Source organism: Tetranychus urticae, chromosome 1, assembly GCF_039701765.1.
Source record: "Tetranychus urticae isolate SD_2017Ah chromosome 1, NJAU_TeUrti_SD_1.0, whole genome shotgun sequence".
Classification (NCBI taxonomy): domain Eukaryota; kingdom Metazoa; phylum Arthropoda; class Arachnida; order Trombidiformes; family Tetranychidae; genus Tetranychus; species Tetranychus urticae.
The window spans coordinates 13398929-13420572 of NC_142958.1; the positions used below are offsets into that span (position 1 = coordinate 13398929).

At 32.6% G+C, this 21644-nt stretch overlaps 8 protein-coding genes and 1 long non-coding RNA gene across 10 annotated transcripts; 2 read left to right on the forward strand and 7 right to left on the reverse strand.

The window, feature by feature from the left end:
* The first annotated feature begins 48 nt into the window (after nt 1-48).
* Nucleotides 49-2500, forward strand: Mys45A (SDA1 domain containing protein Mys45A). Its single transcript, XM_015928161.3, has 5 exons — nt 49-223; nt 300-503; nt 563-745; nt 813-971; nt 1030-2500. Exons 1-5 carry the CDS (start codon nt 134-136, stop codon nt 2470-2472), a joined length of 2079 nt encoding a protein of 692 aa, XP_015783647.1. The 5' UTR covers nt 49-133; the 3' UTR covers nt 2473-2500.
* LOC107360944 (sesquipedalian-1) lies at nt 2474-3749 on the reverse strand. The gene is made up of 2 exons (XM_015927666.3): nt 3607-3749; nt 2474-3519 (listed from the first exon to the last, which is right to left on the reverse strand). Exon 2 carries the CDS (start codon nt 3436-3438, stop codon nt 2758-2760), a length of 681 nt encoding a protein of 226 aa, XP_015783152.3. The 5' UTR covers nt 3439-3519; nt 3607-3749; the 3' UTR covers nt 2474-2757.
* An 880-nt stretch (nt 3750-4629) lies between these two features.
* LOC107360959 (acyl-coenzyme A diphosphatase NUDT19) lies at nt 4630-6237 on the reverse strand. Its single transcript, XM_015927678.3, has 3 exons — nt 5735-6237; nt 5345-5646; nt 4630-5272 (listed from the first exon to the last, which is right to left on the reverse strand). Exons 1-3 carry the CDS (start codon nt 6171-6173, stop codon nt 4886-4888), a joined length of 1128 nt encoding a protein of 375 aa, XP_015783164.2. The 5' UTR covers nt 6174-6237; the 3' UTR covers nt 4630-4885.
* Nucleotides 6238-7702: 1465 nt separating this feature from the next.
* Nucleotides 7703-8353, reverse strand: LOC107360990 (uncharacterized). The gene is made up of 4 exons (XM_015927709.3): nt 8216-8353; nt 8099-8157; nt 7908-8018; nt 7703-7845 (listed from the first exon to the last, which is right to left on the reverse strand). Exons 1-4 carry the CDS (start codon nt 8265-8267, stop codon nt 7816-7818), a joined length of 252 nt encoding a protein of 83 aa, XP_015783195.1. The 5' UTR covers nt 8268-8353; the 3' UTR covers nt 7703-7815.
* A 312-nt stretch (nt 8354-8665) lies between these two features.
* Nucleotides 8666-11270, reverse strand: sotv (exostosin glycosyltransferase sotv). Its single transcript, XM_015928227.3, has 2 exons — nt 9270-11270; nt 8666-9188 (listed from the first exon to the last, which is right to left on the reverse strand). Exons 1-2 carry the CDS (start codon nt 11103-11105, stop codon nt 8835-8837), a joined length of 2190 nt encoding a protein of 729 aa, XP_015783713.2. The 5' UTR covers nt 11106-11270; the 3' UTR covers nt 8666-8834.
* A 1038-nt stretch (nt 11271-12308) lies between these two features.
* Nucleotides 12309-14712, reverse strand: LOC107361463 (uncharacterized). Of its 2 annotated transcripts, none has more exons than XM_015928299.3 (3): nt 14312-14712; nt 12654-13672; nt 12309-12585 (listed from the first exon to the last, which is right to left on the reverse strand). In XM_015928299.3, exons 1-3 carry the CDS (start codon nt 14350-14352, stop codon nt 12440-12442), a joined length of 1206 nt encoding a protein of 401 aa, XP_015783785.2. In that variant the 5' UTR covers nt 14353-14712; the 3' UTR covers nt 12309-12439. The 2 variants fall into 2 exon arrangements, with proteins under 2 accessions (XP_015783785.2, XP_089122385.1); XM_089266259.1 differs by lacking the exon at nt 14312-14712 and adding an exon at nt 13813-13946.
* A 1643-nt stretch (nt 14713-16355) lies between these two features.
* On the reverse strand, nt 16356-18814 carry LOC107361452 (integrin alpha-4). Its single transcript, XM_015928283.3, has 7 exons — nt 18536-18814; nt 18345-18475; nt 18072-18275; nt 17686-17996; nt 17075-17396; nt 16886-16980; nt 16356-16671 (listed from the first exon to the last, which is right to left on the reverse strand). Exons 1-7 carry the CDS (start codon nt 18730-18732, stop codon nt 16501-16503), a joined length of 1431 nt encoding a protein of 476 aa, XP_015783769.2. The 5' UTR covers nt 18733-18814; the 3' UTR covers nt 16356-16500.
* On the forward strand, nt 17881-18339 carry LOC107361453 (uncharacterized). The gene is made up of 2 exons (XR_001568519.2): nt 17881-18023; nt 18081-18339. It is a non-coding gene; the product is annotated as an uncharacterized LOC107361453 (long non-coding RNA).
* A 358-nt stretch (nt 18815-19172) lies between the features above and the next one.
* On the reverse strand, nt 19173-20810 carry Ak2 (Adenylate kinase 2). Its single transcript, XM_015927951.3, has 3 exons — nt 20333-20810; nt 19812-19979; nt 19173-19737 (listed from the first exon to the last, which is right to left on the reverse strand). The coding sequence occupies exons 1-3, from the start codon at nt 20714-20716 to the stop codon at nt 19516-19518; spliced, it is 774 nt and encodes a 257-aa protein (XP_015783437.1). The 5' UTR covers nt 20717-20810; the 3' UTR covers nt 19173-19515.
* Nucleotides 20811-21644: the final 834 nt, after the last annotated feature.

The window sequence follows — 21644 nt, forward strand, 5'->3', positions numbered from 1 at the left end:
TTTGAGTGAAGTTGCAAACTAATTTTGTTGGCATGTGGTAAATCTCGTTTTTTAAATTCAACATCTACTCATTTGTTTTGTTATTTTTTGTTAAGTTATTAATTGTAAATGATAAATTAATTATCGAACAAAAATGGGACGGCGAACTAACAATCAATTACCAACAAATTTACCACAATTACAGAATTTGATTAAAAGAGATCCAGCTTCTTATAAAGAAGAGGTTTGTTTACCCTTTTACACTACTTTTTACTTTTTGTTTATACCCATTTTTTAATTTTATGTATTATTTTTTTCAGTTTTTTCAACAATTTAATCATTTTAAGGCCCTTCTTCAAGTTTTCCAGTTCAATCCAGCCTTATACGAGAAAAATTTTGTTGATTTGGTTTTGTTTATAGCTCAAGTTAGCCATTGCTATCTTGATAGCTTGAAAGATTTTCCAAATGATTTGATAAATATTTTGAAAAATTATGGTGGATTGTTACATCCAGATGTCCGAGTCGTATGTTTTTCATTGAAAAATCTTGGTTCTATCACTGCTAATTCATTTCTCTTTTACAGACTATTTGCAAGGCTTTAATTTTATTGAGAAACAAATCTTTACTTTCCCCAGCGGATCTGTTACCTCACTTTATCGACCTTTTCAGACATCAAAATAAGCAACTCCGAGATTTCATAAAAACTTATATTGTTACAGATATAAAAAATATGAATAGTAAACATCATGACATGAAACAAAATTCGGTAAGTGAGAGCATAAAAATTTGTTGCATGGCAAAACTGATTTCTAAACCTTTATTTTACTTTACAGGCTTTGCAAAATGTTTTATTTACCTCTATCAAAGATAACAACTTGACCGTAGCTAAAGCATCGTTGGACACATTGATCGAACTGTATCATAAAAATATCTGGAAGGATGCTAAGTGTGTTAATGTTATTGCAAACTGTTGTTTCTCAAAGCACGCTAAAGTAAGCATAATTCATATTTTTCTTTTCAACATACTAACCTTGTTTTCTTTTAATTTAGATGCTTGTTGCTGCTCAAAAATTTTTCCTCGGTACCGAAGAAGAAAATAAAGACGATGATTCAGATAATAGTGATTCAGATTCGGATGGCGAAACCAACGGCAATGTAATAAAAGAACTGTCTTTAGCAAATAGAGTCAACAAAAGCACACGTAAAAGGAAAAAAATGCTCGACAAAACTAAAAGAGTGGTGAAAAAGTCAAAAAAAAGTAATAAGCCTGTGTCTTTCAATTTTTCTGCTATCCATCTAATTTATGATCCTCAGGGAATGGCTGAAAAATTATTCCAATTGCTGGAGAAAGTGAATCATCGATTTGAAATCAAATTAATGACGATGAATTTAATTTCTCGACTAGTAGGCCTTCATCAACTTTTTGTGTTCAATTTTTATCCTTACCTTCAAAGGTACTTACAACCACATCAGAGAGAAGTTACTAAAATTTTACTCTACACTGCACAATCGGCCCACGAATTAGTTCCACCTGAGATAATATTTCCAGTTGTGAAAGGAATTGCCAATAATTTCATCACTGAACGTAACTCTTCTGAATGTATGTGTGTTGGATTAAATTCCATCAGAGAAATTTGCTCGCGTTGTCCTTTAGCAATGGATGAAGATCTTCTTCAAGATTTAACCGACTATAAATCTTACAAAAATAAAAACGTGTCCATGGCTGCTAAATCGCTTATCCAGTTATATCGCACTGTTAATCCGGAACTTTTGAAAAAGAAAGATCGAGGTAAACCTACGGAGGCAAGTCAAGAGTTCAGAGCTAAACTATATGGAGAGTTGGATGCTAAAGATTTTGTTCCAGGTGCAGAATGTTTAAATTCATCTGGAGAGGAAGATGATTCAGATGAAATTGATAATAAAGATGATGACTCCGATGGATGGATCGATGTGAGTGATGACGAAGGTGATATTGAAATTGAAACCAGCGAGGATGAGGAAGATAATGAAGGAGGCAAAAAGAAAAATTTGACAGCTCAAGAAGCTAAAGAAAAAGCGAGTCATATCTCAACGACTAGAATTTTAAGCGGCAAGGAAATTGAAAAGATTAAAGCTGCTCAATTAGCAAAGCAAATTAAAGCAAGTAAGCCCAAACGTTTCCAGAAAAATGATGATCGTATGCTAGCTGAAGCAGCTTTGAAAAAGAAAGAAACTGTTTCTATTAATGATATCGAAAGATTGTATAAAAAACCAAGAAACAACAAAGAGAGTCGATTGTCTACCATTATGGAGGGCCGAGAAGATCGAGAAAAGTTTGGCGGTCGAAAGCCCAAGATGAATCCTTTTGCAAGTAAAAATGAGAAAGAGAAAAGGAAGAATAAAGCCTTCGCTATGATTAAACCGAAAATTATCCAAAAGCATAAAAGATCGTTTAGAGACAAGGCAGCAGCACTCAAAAGATCCCTTGTAAAGAAGCTGAAAAACTCTAAATAAATTTACATTGAATTGAATGTATCATAAATGATATCGTATAATTTATTATCAATTTTTCAATAACAATTATGGAAAGATTCAAGAGATTGAATAACAACTTGATTAAACAAAATTGTTTCAAAAGAGGAAATATTGGAAGATGAGTTGATTGTTTGAATGATTGAGGGCATAAATTGTAAGTAGGTTCAAGATGAATCAACATGAATGAAAGGATGTGATAGTTGATCAGGAATATCAAAAGAAAAGTGATACAAAGTTTAATTTACTTATCGGTTGACAATCCTTTCAAGATAAAAGATCAACTTTCGGCTGTGGAATTTTATTCGTATGAGAATTTTGTTCCTGTTTCTCTTTCATCGAATTAAAATAGCTTCTAAATTGTAAACCATAATATTGATGGATTTCGATAAACGGTCTTCTTGAAAAGAGTTGCGTTTTACCCTGATTAGATGAATTTGTTTCCTCTAAATCGATGAGATCTTCGCGAGACGAATTGAAAGGATTAGCTCTTTGTGGACGATCATGATTGCCATCTTCATTCTCGTTGATTCTTCTCCTTTCTGCCAAGTTGATCTCATCAAGCTGTCTCTGTAATTCAGCCACGACCATTTTAAGGTATGAATAGGATGCCTGAGAAAGAGCTTTCATCCATTTCTCCTGACTTTCAGAGTTATCGGTAGCAAAAATATAGTCTCGACAATCATGACCCGAGAAAACCAATTTGAAGGCAAATAAATCTACTTCACTATCATCAATATCGATTCGAGATCCTTCCAATAAGATACAACCAAGAGGCTCTTTGTCATTCTTTTTTTCGAAGTAAAATAAACAATTACCTTTCAATATACACCATCTTTTTTGAAAATTACGATTAACCTCGCCCCTTTTATACAGATAACCCTCTATATCAGCAGGTACCATATTACTGGTGCTATATCTGATCAATGTTTTCTCGTTTATCTTCATCTTTGTTCCAATAGCTGTTGCTTAAAAATATTTTCAATGAAGGTTTAGAAATGGATTGATCAAATGGCTCACGCTAGAGATCTAAACATGTAAAATAGAGAAAATCATAGAGAATCAGTACAGAAAATTGCAATAGGTGACTATATGTATCAAATAAGGTATACTTACATTTATGCAAAACACCAAGGATTTTGATAATCACAATGTATAGATGAGGAAGATAAGCTGGCAAGTTTCAGTTAATTATCGGACTAAATAAATAATTAGATGAAGATAGTGATGGAAAGAGCAAATATGACCAGATGATTGTTACAAATGATTAAAAAAACTTAACAGCAGATACTTAATCGGCCAACTTTGGAAGTCAATTTTAAGATATTTCAAAAAAGATGAAAGCTGAGAGGTAATCAAATCACCTCTCAGCTGTAGGCAAGCTTGACATTTCTTTCAGTACAAGGCATTCATAAAGTTGATAAATTAAATGCCTGATGATGAAAATCAGATAAATTAACACAATTTAAAAATACAAAATACAAAATAAAATTTAAAAATGAACAGTATGTAAAAATGATGTGAAGATGTCAAGTTTACAAACTAGTCTTCTAGCTAGCAAGTGCAATCTATTTAGCCAGCCAGCTGTACCTGTGAATGGCTTAAGTCAAAAGACTGAATGAATAATTACTTCAAAGCTTGAAGTTCAAGCTTCAAACTCAGAACTTAAATTATCCTAACAGCTTATCTGCTTTCGATTGGATTTTTAACATTCGAATTTCAGAATTTAATCGAAACCTTTGATATAAAGCAAATGCTAAAGCTAGCCGAAAGATAATCGAATGAATGGCTGAGAGATAAAATAACAGCTTGCTTTAATCTAATTCATTTTATTTGCTTATTCGTTTTGCTGCCGTTAATTGTGTTCAATTTGAAAAGTGAAACAAATTAATAAGGATATTTAAAGACTTAAATGCTTCAGTTTTATATTCTGATAATCAAAGAAGCATAACTGTTTCAAGATTTGTATGTTAAAGCGGATCGACTTAGTTGACTAATCCTATTGATTTGTTTTAATTATCTAAAATTACCGCTCCTTTGATGTTGAACTTTATTTTTCTTCATCAGTTTGGATGATAATGAGGGAAAGATTTGAACAGACGAATACCGAATGAATGTATTAACGTTCAACCATAAATCTTTAACTGGGCCACTTGGCCATTGGAATATAATTATTGAAATTTATTTCCATGGAATAGGAACAATGAAATCATTGTATCGGTATTATAAAATTGGAAATTGTAAAATTCGTTACATTTTATATTTTTAAATTACATTAACATTATTAAAAATATATTAATAATTGCAGTTGACTAGCATCAACTTTTCGTTAATATACAATGTATACCAAATTAATCAAACAAAAATGAACAAATTTGTACCAAATATCACAATATTATGTGATAAAAATCGGCTTCAAGTGTCCGTAAGTTTTATAATTAGAGATATAAGTGAAAGAGTTTTCATGACTTCTAATGCGATTAATTGTTACCCCTGAATTCATTAATTCACTTTCATTTTGATCATTTATCAATTCTAGATCAGTTTCAGGGTCATCAGGGTAGAGGATATCACCAGGCAAGTAAACCTCTCGACCTTTAGGGTGCTTTATTAATACTGGAAGCCACTTTTCAACACTTTGTTTCTCACGATCTGCGGAAAATTTTTGCAAATCAGTTAAATTGTCAAAATTAGCGATTCGACCTAGTTCGAAGACCTGAGGTGGAGCAAGAATGATCTTTTTCTCAGCAAATTCTTGCAAAATTTCTCTAGGAGTAGCCCACTGCAAAGAAATATTATGTTGATATTAGATTGTTGCATTGAAAATTTTGTTATTTCTCAGTTTGTCACTTACTTTGAAATTGGTTACCTCGGTGTTATCAAGGATAACTTTAGATTGATAATCTGCAAAATGAATGTAAAACATAGTATCGAATCGTTTCGGACCTTCTAGTTTAGGAGTTGCCCAGTTCCACCACTCGTAAAGAGACCAAATGTTGGGTATCTTTTTAAAACGGTGACACATTTCAATGAAAGCTTCACCATTCTGCCTTATTCTGGACCTCCAGTCCAGCAATTCCTCATTAAAATTATCATCAAGTAATGTTTTGGGACTCTCTTCAGGTTTGGATTGAGGGTCAACCAGGATAAGTAAACCTAAAATTGCGAAAAGAATGGAACCACTAGTAAAACAATTTAATCGTCAAAGATTAATACTAAGAGTTAATTAACTAGATTAGCTGACCAGTTTCTTCGAAAGCTTCTCTGATAGCAGTGATTCTTAAAGCAATATCTGGAATAAGTCCATCATTATGATTACTAGAAATAGGATGGGTAATCATCGGCGGACGTGGTGCACATACTCTTGAACTCATGGTCTTGATTAGGTTATCCTTTTGGTATCCTAATTTATCAAACAATGACCACCATTTAGAAGAGTAATCCGAAGGATCAACTACACCTCCTGGAAACACATAAGTTGAAGCCATAAATGATGATCGGTTACTTCTTTTTGCCATGAGAACGCCATAATCAGCATGAATCTTGGTTGAACGGTCATCACCATAGGCTTTTTTATCAACTGCTGAAGACGTATTCTTTAACACAGGTCCAATCGAAGACTTAAGGCTTGTATTAGCCGATCTAGCAGCTACTATCAGCGTTGCAGCTTCTCTCCAGGCCATTTGAAATCCTGATTGTTAAAACTGCTGTTGAAAACAAGTACAAAAAACAGCGTAAAAAGTAAAAATCACGTGATAAACATATGAGCGATTGTTTGCAGTTGAGGCTCTCAGCTCTTTGCTTTGAAGTAACTACTGTTTTAATTAAGAGTTTTTTTGTTTCGCTGATAAAAAAATAGCAAATAAAAATGTGATCGTACAATAATAACATTTCAAGTTGATATTTTCAACTCAACATCATGATCAATAAAAACTTTTTTATCAAGCAATGCAATATTAGCTAAATTCAACTTAAAACTTGAACCTTTATTGAAATGAAAGTGAAATTGGACGAAAAACTATTCCAACTAACAATTTATTAAAGTGATTACTTTTAGCAATCTGAATAAGTATTAGAGATTAGCTCGGAATCTCAAAAGTGACTCGACTTATCACGACACATGGCCATCCATAACATTTAAAGTTCACTTTCATATCGACCATAATTAAGAAACCAATAACTTAATAAGTCAATTGACAAATAAAAGATATAAAACCGTTATAAAAGATAGTACACAATATTGGGCAAAAAATGGGCCACCCTTGCGGGTGAAACCCACCAACTTGCGTTGGTTTTCAACTTGAGTTGAAGGTTTTACTTGGTTTAATAACGAGTGTTTTTAAATTCAAGAATTGTTTTTGTTTTTGTTTTGTGGTTTGTTTTGTTTTAGTTCAGTTTGATTTGCACCCTGACCGGGTTCGATCCGCAGACTTAGAGGTCGTCACCCCTAGCCTTTGCTTATCTTACCACTGGTCAGGGTAAAAGTATTGCTTGTTATTTTCATTATGTTCAAAACATATGTGCAAATGAAAGGATTTGATTATTAATTAATAAACCGATAACTTAGTCAATTTACAAATCTCATTAAAAAAGAAAGTACAATATTGAACCCAAATTGGACAAAAAATGGGTCACCCTTGCGGGAGAAACCCACCAACTTGCGTTGGTTTTCAACCTGAGTTGAAGAGTTTACTTGGTTTAATAACTAATTTTTTAGCTAACTAACTAACTAGTTTTTAAATTCAAGATTTGATTTTTGTTTTGTGATTCGATTTTTTCACCCTGACCGGGCTCGATCTGCAGACTTTGGAATCGTCACCCCGAAGCCTTTGCTTATCTTACCACTGGTCAGGGCATAAACATTGCTTGTTATTTTCATTATCTTCAAAACATATGTTTAAATGAAATAGGTTTCTTAATCATAGACGGGTGAGGTCATCCTATTGCTCGACAATCTAACTTGACTGGTAATTAGTCCATATTGTCTGATATTTTAACTTATCACTCGATTTAGATTCATTTTGCACTTGATTCTTGGCATACTTTAAAATCAAGGATAACGCATTGAATGGTGAATTATTTTGGGTTAACTTGGAATAATACATCGATAAATTAGAATTATAGATAAATATCCTTTTTCGAGACGTTTTAATCGATTGGTAAATTAGAAAGATTACGGCCAATTATGAAAAGAATTAGAATGAGCCCAAAATTACGTATCGAAGAGCGATTCACTTTTATTAAGAAACTACAACTTGCAAATTAATCCTTAATATCACCTAATTAGCAGCTACATAGATAGATAATTTAATGCATCATTTCCAATTAAGATTCTCTCGCAGGCTTTATCCTCATCTGTAAAAAAAGATGAACAAAATCAGTAAAATATTGAATGATAATAACAAAAAATGACAAACCAGAGATCCTTCAAGAAAATGGTCATTTGGATAATTGGCAGCAGAAACAAAAGATTGTTTATCACTGAAAGTGATAAAACCATATTTTTCAGATAATCCAGTTTCCTTATTCTGAGCACATTTAAAAATCAAAAGGAAATAAATGAATAAATTGAAATCTAGTGTATAAACAATAAAATGTAATAACTTACAAATTTAATTGATACTTCATGTAAAGGACCAAAGCGAGAGAAATATTCACGAAGCTGGGCTACAAGAGAAGCATTAGATTATTATAAATCTTATTACAAATATCTATCAATTTTTACCTCTGCCAACGCTCCATGAAATATTTGTCACCATACATCTGATGGGTGGCATAATGAATATTTAATCAGCGGTTAATACAGTTATTAGAGTAGATGTTAATTCAATTTTAATAGGTTCTAACAGTTTAAACGATGTTTGAAAACCGTAGTAACATGTGATTCAAAAAAAACATTCTGTTAGTTGATTCAGTAATAGATGGAGCTGATGCCGCTTAAATTCTGTGATCATGAGAGTGTAATGATTCAAAATAATTAAATGGTTACATTTTTATTTACAATATCTATTTTAATGATTTTAAATTACAATCTTTCAAAATTTCAGGTTATACCGATGTCAACATTCAGCAATATAAGATGGCAACTTATTTAAAAATGTTAATAATCGCCCAAGACAAAAAAATATGAAGCTTTGCAGTCAGATCATTGACATTTCGATGAATTAGATAGTGATTCAAGAAATTAATTATTATATTATTAATATATGCATAGATAAAGCAATTTGACTAGAAAAAGTTTGTTGACATTCAAGTAAAAGATGGTAACATGATTTATTTAGTAAAAAAGTTATTAAAAAAATGAAAATGCAGTTGGTCTGATTTGATTAATCTCGTATTTAAACTCATAAGTTGCCAATATGGTGAAATTTTTTCAATTTCTCGGGAAGATTGTCTTTAAATAGAACTGGATCTGCTCTAAATTCAATAGTTTCACATGGCATTCGACCGTATATTGCTGTGAACTCATTGATACATTTTGAACGAGCGTTTAAATGATGGAGTACATCTTTAGATAACATTCCTCCATTAACACATTCAGGGCAACGAAATTTTTTCCTTGGCGCGACTTTAATTGGTGCTTTCCCAGTCACATTAGAAACAAGAAAATTCATGGCGATGTCCTCACAATTCATTTGATTATCTACTTGTTCTTTGATCTTTTTTGGCATCTCAAATGTATACAAATAATTGTAATACTATAGAAAAATTAAATAGAAGAAAATAAGAACAACATTAAAATACAAATACAAAGGAAGTTAACTTTGAAATTAACTCACCTTATGATAAAAGGCTGCTCCGGTAAGAACCATAGAAATATCATTGGTCCATTCAGATTCATACCGATATTGCTTGGTGAAATTATTCCATCGATGAACTCGAGAAGGGAAACCTACAATTCGATCAGCAAATTCTCTCCAAACCTGAAACCCAAATTCAAGTTCATCTGGTGTTAACATTATGATGTCGTCGTCAATAGCGAGAATAGCTTCAGTCTCTATATCTTTGTAGGGATAGAAACGATTGCTGAGTTTATTCTGTTTGGTTTTGATGATCTTGAGCGGAACACTAATTTTAGGCCATTCACTAGGTTGAGGAGGTTCTTTTTCTTGATTATTCCATATAACTAAAACCTTAACACAGCTTTGAGCTTGAACCACTCGATGCATAACTTGAAATAAACTTTCAACTCTGTCATATGTTAGAATGACAGCTGTGAAACCTTGATAGGGTCTGGATGACAATTTAGGATTAATTAAGGACAATGGTTTCAGATGAGAGGCAATTTTTGGTCGATTCCATTCAAATCTTGAAATGACTGATTGAGGAAATAGTCTCTCATTGATCACGGATAATGTTGAAGATACAATAGACTTTATGCTACTGAAATATCTCCTCCAAATGTACAGTCCTTGTTCTCTCATTTCGAGAATACGATTAATAGATATGTTTCCTAAAATATCGATTACACGATCCATAGCATTCTCAGAAATCTGCACTGATATACTTCGCCAGTCAATTTTATCTTGAAAAGGTAGCACATAGTTGTCCATCAGGATTACTGGAATACATCCCATCATCAAAGCATCACTGAGTAAAGGCGACCCTAAAAATGCAGTTTTCATGATCAAACAAAAATCAGATTGAGTTAAAACTTCAGGATAATGAAGTTTTAAGTTTCTTTGACTATTACATCTCCATGTAGAAAAATTGACCAGAGAGTCACACCGAGATTCCAATACAATCACTTTATCAGAAATATCACTATCCATTTGAGAAAACATTTTCTTGGCAATAGGGTTTATGAGATCGTTTTGAGGTGACATGACAAGCCAATGTCTTTGTTCCACCACTAACTTGTCTTCGTCTTCTTTTGAGCGAATAATATATTGGTTAGATAAAGGACTGAACACAGGAACTGATACATCGAATTGAGGACGGAATGACCAACTATCGAAACCACCCGAGGTAAGCATAGCTCTTCCAATTGCAACATCTAACCGTCTGTTATAATCAGGAAATGACCCTGGAAGGAAATTAAAGATGAGATGATTTTTACCATCACCATTCCAATGTGATAACGATGCAAAAACCTTTGAAGTCTCTTCTAATCGCAAATTATGCTGCTTCAAAGTGTCGATAGTAGGAATAAAAATGCAAGCTAAGTTTGGATCATTAACAAAATATGGACTATCAAAAACAGCTTCAGTCAGCTGATAGAACTCTTCAGTAAAATTGCCAGATATGTAGACTCCTTCACTATCTTGGTATTTTTTAACTGGGTAAAGGTATGCCTTTAAAATACCATCATCAGGATTGCAAAGATAGACGTCGAAGCAATTATAATGGTTACAATCTTTTATCGTCTCGATGCTTTTGGATTGAGTATTGCTAATGACAATTGTTTCTGCGTCTTCCGGATCAATCAATTTGAATGGTTCATAAACAGGTCCAGCGGTCAAGTTTATGTTAACATCACGACCAGTGAAAAGATTCACGAACAGGAAATAAATTACTTCCAATATGGCAATAGCAACCAAAAGGTAAAGTGAAAACTTGACAATTAATCGAGCTCGCTTTCTTAGACAAGAAGGCAGAAACAAAATGTGTCTCATTTTTTTGGATTAACCATACACCTTTCGTTTGGCATCATCGGCAGATCACAGATGATTTACAACCCACAAAATGAAACAATTCACATCAAAATAATTCCAATTAACCATGAAGACAATCCATTAACTTTAAGAAAATTCAACCAGTTTTCAAATCAGCAACAAAAAATATAAATGTCAATAAAAGTGTAAACATTCAGTAAAAGCGCCAACTTTGACTGAAACCAAATTCAAATGCAAAGTCAGTAAAATCATAAATTGTGCTGTGACTTAATTATTGGCAATATATTTAATGATTTACCCAAATACAATTAAAAAGATATTTTCCCATAGATTGGTGCTGTTAATTATGTTTTAATTGTTTTCCATGTTTGCATTTTCAATATAGGCGAAATGCATTGATAACTCATCTCTTAAAATGATCTATAAGAGTAACCTAATGAATTTTTAACAACTCTTCTTACAAACCCTTTTAATATTTTTCATCAATTTCAATCACGAAAAACATCTGTTTTAATTGGTGCCTTTGATTTATTCTACTTTATTGTGCAGATTTGAGTCTCTATATCTTTTATTACAATAAAGTCTTCTCCTACAATTTCACCTTCTATTCTTGTTTTTGGGCCATTAGTTACACTGAAGTTCAAATGTTTGAGACCAGTATACTTTTTGATGCTGTGATAAAATTACTGTGTAAATCGACTGTTTTTTGGTGATTGATGTCAGTGCTTTTTGTTAAGAAAAAACTCTTGAACCTGATACGCTTTCGGTTATGTGTAATTTCAATACCAAACTCCGAAAACAGAGACTAATCAGCTCAAAAGTTTGGAACCAATGATTTTTGAAGAGAACCTGTTTGCATATCATCATTGAATTTTCAACATAAGATGGTGATTTGATAAAAAAGTGTCTGCTAAAAAATTATTACAAAACAATAATCGGAACTCAAGTTATTGAACTTTTATTTCAACATTTGTTTTCTATGGAGGAACAGTTTTTGATTGTCACAGAATTCGAAATAAATACCGTAAAATCGTGAAATTCATCAACAAGTAAGTTTACAAGTTTACATATCATAGCTGAAAGTTTAATTTTAGTGTGCTAATTTTTTAATAGTTTCAATCGCTTTTTCCTAAATTTCTTTGATTTCTTTATTTAAACAATGGAGAGAATGGGTAAATTTTGGGTAAAATAGATCCAATGAGATTTTCAATAAGAAAAAAAGGCTCCAGAACTATCAATTCTACAAGAATGTAGAAAAATAATAGAAGCGTTTATATTTTTAATCGTTTGCAGTTATGATTACAATTGAGCTTTTAAAATGATTCTACGGAATATTATTCTTCATTGTTTCTAGAATAACTCCAACTTTCTTTCCATGTTAATTCAATAGGTCTTCCAGTCCGAGCTGATTCCTTACACGCTTGAGCTATTTTAGTTGCCGCCATGACTTCCATTGGTTTTACTTCAACTTCTTTCAAGCCTGTTGAAATTATAAAAATCGGTTATTCAACGAAAAAGCATTTCATTTAAATTAACTTTGTAATTTACCTTTTATACAATCAACAAAATGTTCCAGCTCATTGGTATAAGATTCCGCAAATCGTGAAATGTGGTTATAATGGTATGGAACAGTAGTTGATCCAGACTCAGAGTCCAAAGTAACGTAAGTAGGCCTAACTGAAGGTCCAGTCAACATTCCTAAAGAGCCAAAAACCTCTAATCTCTCATCATAACCATATGCTGAGGATCTAGTTACATCAATGGTGCCCATTGCTCCAGAAGGAAACTTCAGAACAATAACAACAGTATCGTAATCACCCATCGCTCCAATCTCTTCATCAAAAGCTGATCCAGAAGCAATAACGGTAACAGGATATTCACCAATAACCCAGCACACCAAGTCAATATCGTGAATGGCTGAGTCCAAGAATATTCCAGCCGAGCCTTTCAGATAAGAAGCAGGATGACCGGGGTGATCACGATGAGTAGTCTTTATAATGTGTACTTTTCCAATTTCACCCTTTTTCACACGTTTCCTAATCGACCTGAAAGAAGGGTCAAATCGACGGTTCATAGCAGTCAGAAAGGGTAAATTTCTTTGGATGGCTAGTTTAAAAATTTTATCCACTGATTCTAGTTTGTCAGCCAATGGTTTCTCACACATAACTGCTTTGCCAGAGTTGATTGATTTGAGTACAAGATATTCATGAGATGAAGTCGGAGTACCAATAATAACAGCATCTACATCAGGGTCACTGAAGACTTCATCTTGACTATTTGGATGAATCATTTTAACATCTTTCAAATTATACATGTATTCAAAGTAATTGGCACGTTCTACACAAGGTTCAACACAGTAAACCAATTGAAGTCTTGGATTCCTAAGGATTCTTTCAATCCAAACAGTTCCAATACGTCCTAAGCCAAATAGAGTGACACGGATTTTACTTTGATCATATCTTAACAGTCCATCTTTGCCAACTAATTTAACGGCCTTTTCTATTTTATCCGATTCATGAACGAAACCATTCCTTAAAACCTTCCATCCAGTCGCATCTCTTTCATACCTAAACATTGTCAAAGCAAAAGAGACAAAAGTTATAAGTAAATAGAATGATATTTTCGTAAGGAAAATAGATGTTCACTGGAAAGTTTGGGTGAAAATTAATGGAAGTATACAATAACGTAATGCATAGTTTAACAGTACATGTTAATGAAAATAGTCTTTGGATATTGAAATACTGAATATTTAACGAAATCAAAACAAACAAACCAAAACAACCAAAAGATTACAATTTCCAATGTTGAATCAACGCTTGAGTAACTATCAGACTGGAGTAGAAAACTTTTAGCTACAACAAAAAAAACAAAAGCATAACAAGTTGAATTGAAAATATTTATGTAACACGATCAAAATCAACGTTATGGTCGACTATTGTGATGGTCATTAAGCAAAATTATCTAGTCAAATTACTGATAATTTGATAAAACCATCTGGAGCGTAAAGTTGCCTACACAGTATCGGAACCAGGATTTTTCATTGTCAACAATCAGAAATACATATCAGCAAGAATTTTCATAAGACTAATCTACTAGATTAGTTCAAAGAACAAGAAATGCAAACACAAAATAAACCAAAATAAAGACGAAAAGGTAATACGAGTAAAAATTGATACAAACACAATTTTCAATGTCCATTAACTTACTTTTGGTAAAGATTGTCGTGTTCTAATCCGGTTTTTGGCATTTTTCCGATGCACTTAAATTATTTCCAGTATCCAAGTTGATCCACAAATAATAATAATAATTTCCAAATGAATATCAATCAACTAATATACAGTAAATAAAGCATAATTGAAGGATCAAACTGTTCTTTTATAGCAAAATCTTTCAATCAAAACGACTCGTCTTTTTGCTCTTGCTCGTTGCTCCCTCTTTTTTCAGCTTATTCAGCCATTATCGCACAATAAAAAATTAATGTTTTAATACTTTGTATTTGTAATATATCAAAGCCTATTATTACAATTACAATCATCAGTTCAACCTAACCATAATTGTTACATTGATTATCAGTGATCCATGGAACAACATAAGCTACTCTCAACCCTGACCTCGAGATTGAATATTTTTTTGACAGATAACATTGACTACCATTACTGAACTGAGTCGCTGGTTTGAGTTGTCAATTACCAATAAATTGTTCCTCGTTAAGCTAATTGTGTCAAATTTTATCAAAAAGGTTGTTTAATTGTCTTCATTTCATTGGGATTGATCGATTTCTCGACTTGTTAGCTGATGACTAAAACACATTACAGTTTTTGTATAATCACTTTTAGCTGACTGTTCTTTGTCTGATTTGTACAGATTTAAAAATTATCAAAGATCATTCAGGATTTTCAAGGTTTTAAATAATTTCTCGACTGCGGCTATTGAATGGACTTTATTTAATGAGGCTAAGCAGTTAATTAGGCATAACAGTAACGATTTAAATCACAGTCTCAAGCAAAGATTTTGAAAGTTCCCAGATGATCAATGAACGAGATCCATTATTACCATTTGATAATTGAAACTCTTGTGCGCTTTGAAAGACTCGGACTGTTTCAACTCGTATCAAATGCATTTGATTAAGTTATCATAACTTCAATGGTTACCAAGCTTGCTAATGATTAATCTCACGCAATCCCAAATCATTTGATAAGCTTTGGTCAAAATGTCCCAAATCTAGGAATCTAAGAGACTTGATAATCCCAATTGTTGTGTAAGATATAATATAAAATTAAAAATCATCGACTGCATTCATTCAAGTCATGTAACATTGGAAATGCATTTCATTAATTACAAATTGACCATTCAGTAGACCAGTATAATTTACATATTTAAATTAAAGATCAATCTTATTTACATTTTGATTGAAAAGCCAGTCTCTATACCTTTCAACAAAATACTAGGCATAAGTGAAATTAGGCAAATAAAAACAAAAAAGTGTTAATAGAGCTGTGAAAAGAAGCTGCTATTCAATTTTAATTACCATAAATTTAATCAAAAATAATTAACATTGTTGGTGAAACAAAGACTATGTATTAAAGTCGGGACTTGATGATAACAATCATGTCTTTTATCAGCCATGGAGTGATGGTACAACAGTGATTATTTTGAGCAGTATCAATAACTCTTGTCTCAATCCTACCATTACTAGAATCATGAATGGAGCATAAACTCTGTACCATTATCATCATGTAATTATCTTTGGATAATTATTGATGGATTTGAATATTAATTATTTACAAGGTCACTGTCAAGGTTTAGTGTTACCTTTGCAATAACAATCAACCCATTATACTGACCCAATAATGGTTGGTTGAATTTAGTAGACGATTGGTTTGCCTATTAATAATTGGATTTGGGATGATCAGTTAAGGCAGTTAAAGGACATAGAATCAAATGGCATTCATTATTATTTAATCATTTCCATATCTTTGAGATATCTTGTAAACATGGTAATGGTCACTGAAAGGATACAGGGTTAAATAATGGCTATTGCTAGGTAATAATCTTCAATAATTATCCTTTATAAGATGGTAATGGTCGAGCATCTAATACAGCTTCTTCTGTTGATAGGCACTTGATTGTTTTTGATTGTAACTTTCAATTACATTCTTCAATACATCCGAATCAGTTAAGTGTTTACTGATTAAGACTCATCTTTAGATGCTCGGTACGATGTTATCACTTCAATAATCGATTGGAATCTTATTTTTTTTGAAAATATGATAATTTTACTATTACCGGTTAAAACACAAATGGTGATGGTCAATAGTATAAAATGTATTTAAAAGGAGAGATAAATTTAACGATATAATTTACAAAAATTGGTAACATAAATAATTTCACACATTCAGGTTGTATGAATCAATTTCTGGTTACGTCTACATTTCAATAAAACTGCTGCATCTGACATGTAGCTTCCAACCAGAAGATCGGGGCAGTTATCGTTGTCCACATCTATTCCGGAATAAATGCTAGAACCAAAACCAAGCAAGTCAAAAGATTTGGAGGAATCAATTTTCTGCAAAAAAAAGATAAGATTTCAATTCATTAATAAGAGGATCACTAAAAATGGATATTTTAAGATTAAGTGACAGACTTTTCATGAAAATATACAAGAATTTTCCAGAACATAGTTTTTGATGCAAGTTGAGAGTTTGAGACGACTTTTACTTTTGAACTAGGCTAGATGAGAGATTGATGCCATCTTGAGATTTATTTGATTATGATATTACCTGTAAATATTTTTTACTTGTTTTGATTAATCTTGCAGAATAGATGTAGACAGATCCAGATCCTTCATTTTCTTGAGGTGCCCCAACCGCAAAATCTGAAGAAAAATCGGATTTGTAATGAGTTACACATAGAAGAAAGCTCGATACGAAAACAAATAGATTGTTTGACAATATTACTGTGATATTTACCATTGAATGAATCTCCATCAAGATCTCCGATGTAAGCCAAAGAGGAGCCAAATCTAGATCCAAAGATGGAATCTCCTTCGATTATTGCTGATTGGACAAGATGAACACCGTTGCTTGAGTATATGTACACTCGGCCACAATCACCTTTCGGGTTGTGCTCAGGCATGTAAAGTGGTGCACCAACCAATAAATCATCATAACCATTATTATTCAAGTCAATAGAGAGAATTGAGCAACCAAAATATTCGCCAAACTGATGTCCTTCGATGATCTGAATCACATTCCCATTGAGATCGTTTTGATTTATTTCAACAATGTAAACCTAAATGGACAAATAATTCGATAAAATAAAAATTAATCACATTAATACAAAATTAAAGAGAAACAAAAATTAGATTGAAGAAAAATAGGAAAAGTCATTTTCTGAAGGTACTTTTTAAGGGTTAGCTAAAGTTGAACTTTTAGTAAGCATCAGCCAAGTTAACGGCTGATAATTTTTTAGGCTTTGCAATGTATAAACTGTTTTAAAAGCTTCTTTTCTTTCACTCATTGAATTTACTTTTATTTATATTGTTAATTTGATTTCTAGATTATATTAGTGTAATATTTACTTGTCCTATCAATTCATGACTTCGAGGTGCTCCTACAACTGCCAATTCTGATTGTGATTTGAAGAAGATTCCAGTCGTCACAGAGTAACCAAAATAAGAGTCTTGATCAATCTCGTTTATTGTATTTATCGAAATATTTGCAGTTGGTGACATTTTATTGATATTAGATGCGGTGTATATGGCTCCTCTAAAAATATCATAACCTGGAGCACCAAAAATCAACTGATTCGACGTTCGAGTAAATGCTGATGAGAAACCAAACATTTCGTGAACTGCTTTGCCCATTAATTTCTGCTGATTAGACCCTGATACTGAAAAATTGGAGAAGAAATATTAAGGTAAGTCGTGAATACAAACTAAAACCCAATTTAACTATTATTTGTTACATTTTTTAGACTTGGGCAGTAAAACTTTGATTATATCCATATTCAAAGGCGAAACAAGGAAGCAAATACCAGATGGTTGGTTAGCAAGATTATGAAGATGACCACAAATGGTTAGCAAATTGTTTGGTCCACCAACAGCTATATTTAAACCAAGATTCATTCCAGATGTAAATAAATGTTTGGTCTTGAATGATTTGCCAAGATCTATGAAATCAATAACAATGGTGATTTAGAAGTAAATAAACTGAAATGGTTCGGTTATTGTCAACTGACATCGTGTACTCAATCTGATCTCTTTACAACTTGTTGTGATCCCATCTTGGTTGATTTTGCACGAATAAGCTAACCCAGTCTGGTGTGTTTTGATTAAGCGCGATTTACCCTTTGGAGCTCCAACGATGATCCTTTAGATAAGTTAATTTGATTGTAATGAATAGACTAAATTTAAAATTTCAATACTTTACCTGGTCGTTTTGTTCAATTTAACCATTGCTACGGATGATCCAAAGGCTTGATAATCTGTGTCATGATGAACGTCATTGTGACTGACATGAGGTTTGAAGATGATTGCATGTTCAGTGTCATAGTTAAAAGTTAGCGCAAGAGAGCAATTAATTAAAATTAAATACAGTAAAATTTCGTATTGACTCGTTGAATACATGTCGGTGATAAGCTATGGTTTGAAATTAATGCACTAATACAAATAAACGTCTACTCAGTCGATGCTTGACCATACAACAAAATATTAAACTACACATTAAACAATTGATTGACATTATGTGCCTTCTTCTGTTATCATTTTATCACCATTTAGATATTTTTATATCTTTTATTGTCCAATGTGTTATCAAATTCAAATCAAGTGAAAGTAAACCACAGGTGATTAGATTATGCCAATTTTTAGGTTTCCAATGAGTTAGCTTTTGTTGTGTTTGATGTGAAAATGTAGGTTGATATTTTAACAATAAAATAGATTGCACGAAATGATTGTAATCAGTTTATCTCGTATTCAAAGTTTTTGCCTTATTTTTGTAAAGACCTTATAGAGTTGGATTCTCGATTGAATAATCGATATTTGAAAGAAAAAATGGACAGATCATGTTTAGACGAAAGAATGGTTTTGTATAATTTCAAAGATATCAGTTTTAATTACACCTTAGGAATAATTGAAAGAAAATATCAAATATTTTGAAAAGTTTACTTTTATCTCACAAAAAAACATCTGATATTAAATTGCATTGTATTTGTACTTAAAATATTAATAGTAATAAACAAACCAGGAATCAGCATAGTAAAGAAAAGGATGCAAATTTTATCAGTTTTTATGGTACTGACCATGTTACTATCAAACTATAACCAATAATTGTATTCATTTGTTCAATTCAGAAAGTAAATGAAAACTTAACAAAGGAAAGGAGTTTTCCTTTCTAGAGAGCCAATAATCCTAAATGAAAATAACTTGGTCCTTCATCTTAGATTTATCAAATGCAGACTTAATTTGATTAAAAACTTCATCAGGTTTAAGAGTTGCATCAACCGCCGAGTGAATTTCTTTTTTCTGATAGTAAGAAACCAAAGGTTTAGTTAAGCTGTCATATGTTTGCAATCGTTTCCTTAAGGCCTCAGGATTGTCATCTGAACGTCGAACCAAAGGCTCGCCAGTTACCTGTATCAAAATGAATTGAAAAATAAAAATATTAAAACTCTGAATCAGTATCAAAAATGCTTCGAAAACCATACATCATCAGTCATTTCTTTTTTTGGTGGATAAAATTCCTCGTGGTAGGTTCTTCCACTAGAAGGGTGAATTAAACGACCACAGATACGACGAACCAATAAATCCTCGTTAACTTTGAATTCAATCACGGAATCAAGTTGAGTATTTCGTTTATCTAAAAGCGTATCCAACTAAAGAAAAAAAGAAAAATTATAAGGTGAGTTGAATGATTCACTGAGATAGTATACTTGAAAGGTATAAAAAATTGTGAGCTATAGATATCTCATGACTTTTCATCTCATTTAGTCAAAAGGTTGAAATAATTGTCGCTAAGGTTGTTATTCTATGACCATGACAAGTAGCCGCTTGGAAGTAGATGAACAGGTGCGACTACCGAACGACTCGGTATGAATACCTTCGCCAATTAGTTTTATAAATCCCTCAAAAACAGTTGTGTAAATATTATTAACATTTGTATATCCTTGTTTTGCTTAACGTGTACAAGTAGGTTTGTTGTATGTCAAATCAATGTCATTGTTTTTACCTTTTCGGCTTGAACAACTGTACGTGGAAAACCATCTAAAAGGAATCCATTACGGCATTCAGCTTTGTCCAGATTGGCATCAATCAGTTTAACGACCAGTTCATCATCAACTAATTTACCAGAATCCATTATATTTTTAACATATTTACCAAGATCAGACCCTGAGGCAACTTCAGCTCGAAGCATATCACCAGTGGCTAATTGACAAACACCATAAGTTGATTTAACACGTTGAGCCTGAGTACCTTTACCAGAACCAGGAGGACCTAGGAAAACTGCATTAATTCCACTTCGGTTGGAATAAAGTTTCTGATAAGCAAAGGTTGCACGAGCTCGATTACTAAAGTCAGGAGGTGATGCATTTTCTGACGATGACGGTGGCATATTGATTAGATACAAAATAGATAATGATTTAACAAAAAATGACCTAGATTGACTAATCAAGCTAAGAAAAGGGTAAGAGCAAAAAACAGATGTAGCTTGAAACTGAAGTGTATCTTAAAAAATAGTTAATCGGCTTGATAATAGGGGCGCTCTTTGCTTCACAACACAACACAACACAGGTCACGTTTAAATTACCTCCTGAAAAAAGTTAATTAAAACCCCATTTTAATTAATTAGTGTTAAATTATTTATGTGCTAAACATTTCCCCCACCCTACCAGCACCCATCAACACCAAAATTCCCATCAAAAAACTCCAATTCTCAAAAAAAGCCAACAATGTGCGAAGGCAACAACCACGTGGGTAACTCACCTGACAACACTCAATGTGATCCAGTTTCCCTCCTAAACAAAATCAAAAACTCAATATCCTCATTGGTCCCAAAAACTAAGAAAAAGGATTTAGACAAAGTTCTAAGTGATATCGACGTAGTGATTAATACAATCTCATCTGATAAGATAACTCTCGCTGAGAGTAATCTACTGGCTCGAATCAATAATGCCCTCAACGAGTCTACCACCAAAACTCGACCGTCTTACGCAGACAAGGCATCCAAACCAGCAACATTAAAAGCATATGTGGTTAAGCCTCTGACTCCAGGAGATAACATTGATGAAATAAGTAAAAAATTAAAGACTCACCTGAGACAAAATAAGGAAACAAACATTGACTCAATGGTTGTCAACCAAAATAATATACGTATTTTATCAAACGACTCACAATTGAAAACGAAGATTAATCAAGCCATCATCTCAGCTGAACTGGATAAAAATGTTGAAATTGCTGAACTGAGCAAATTAAAACCTCAGATCTCACTCATGATACCCACCGACCAGCTCGAAGACGCGGAAACAATAAAGATGAGGAAC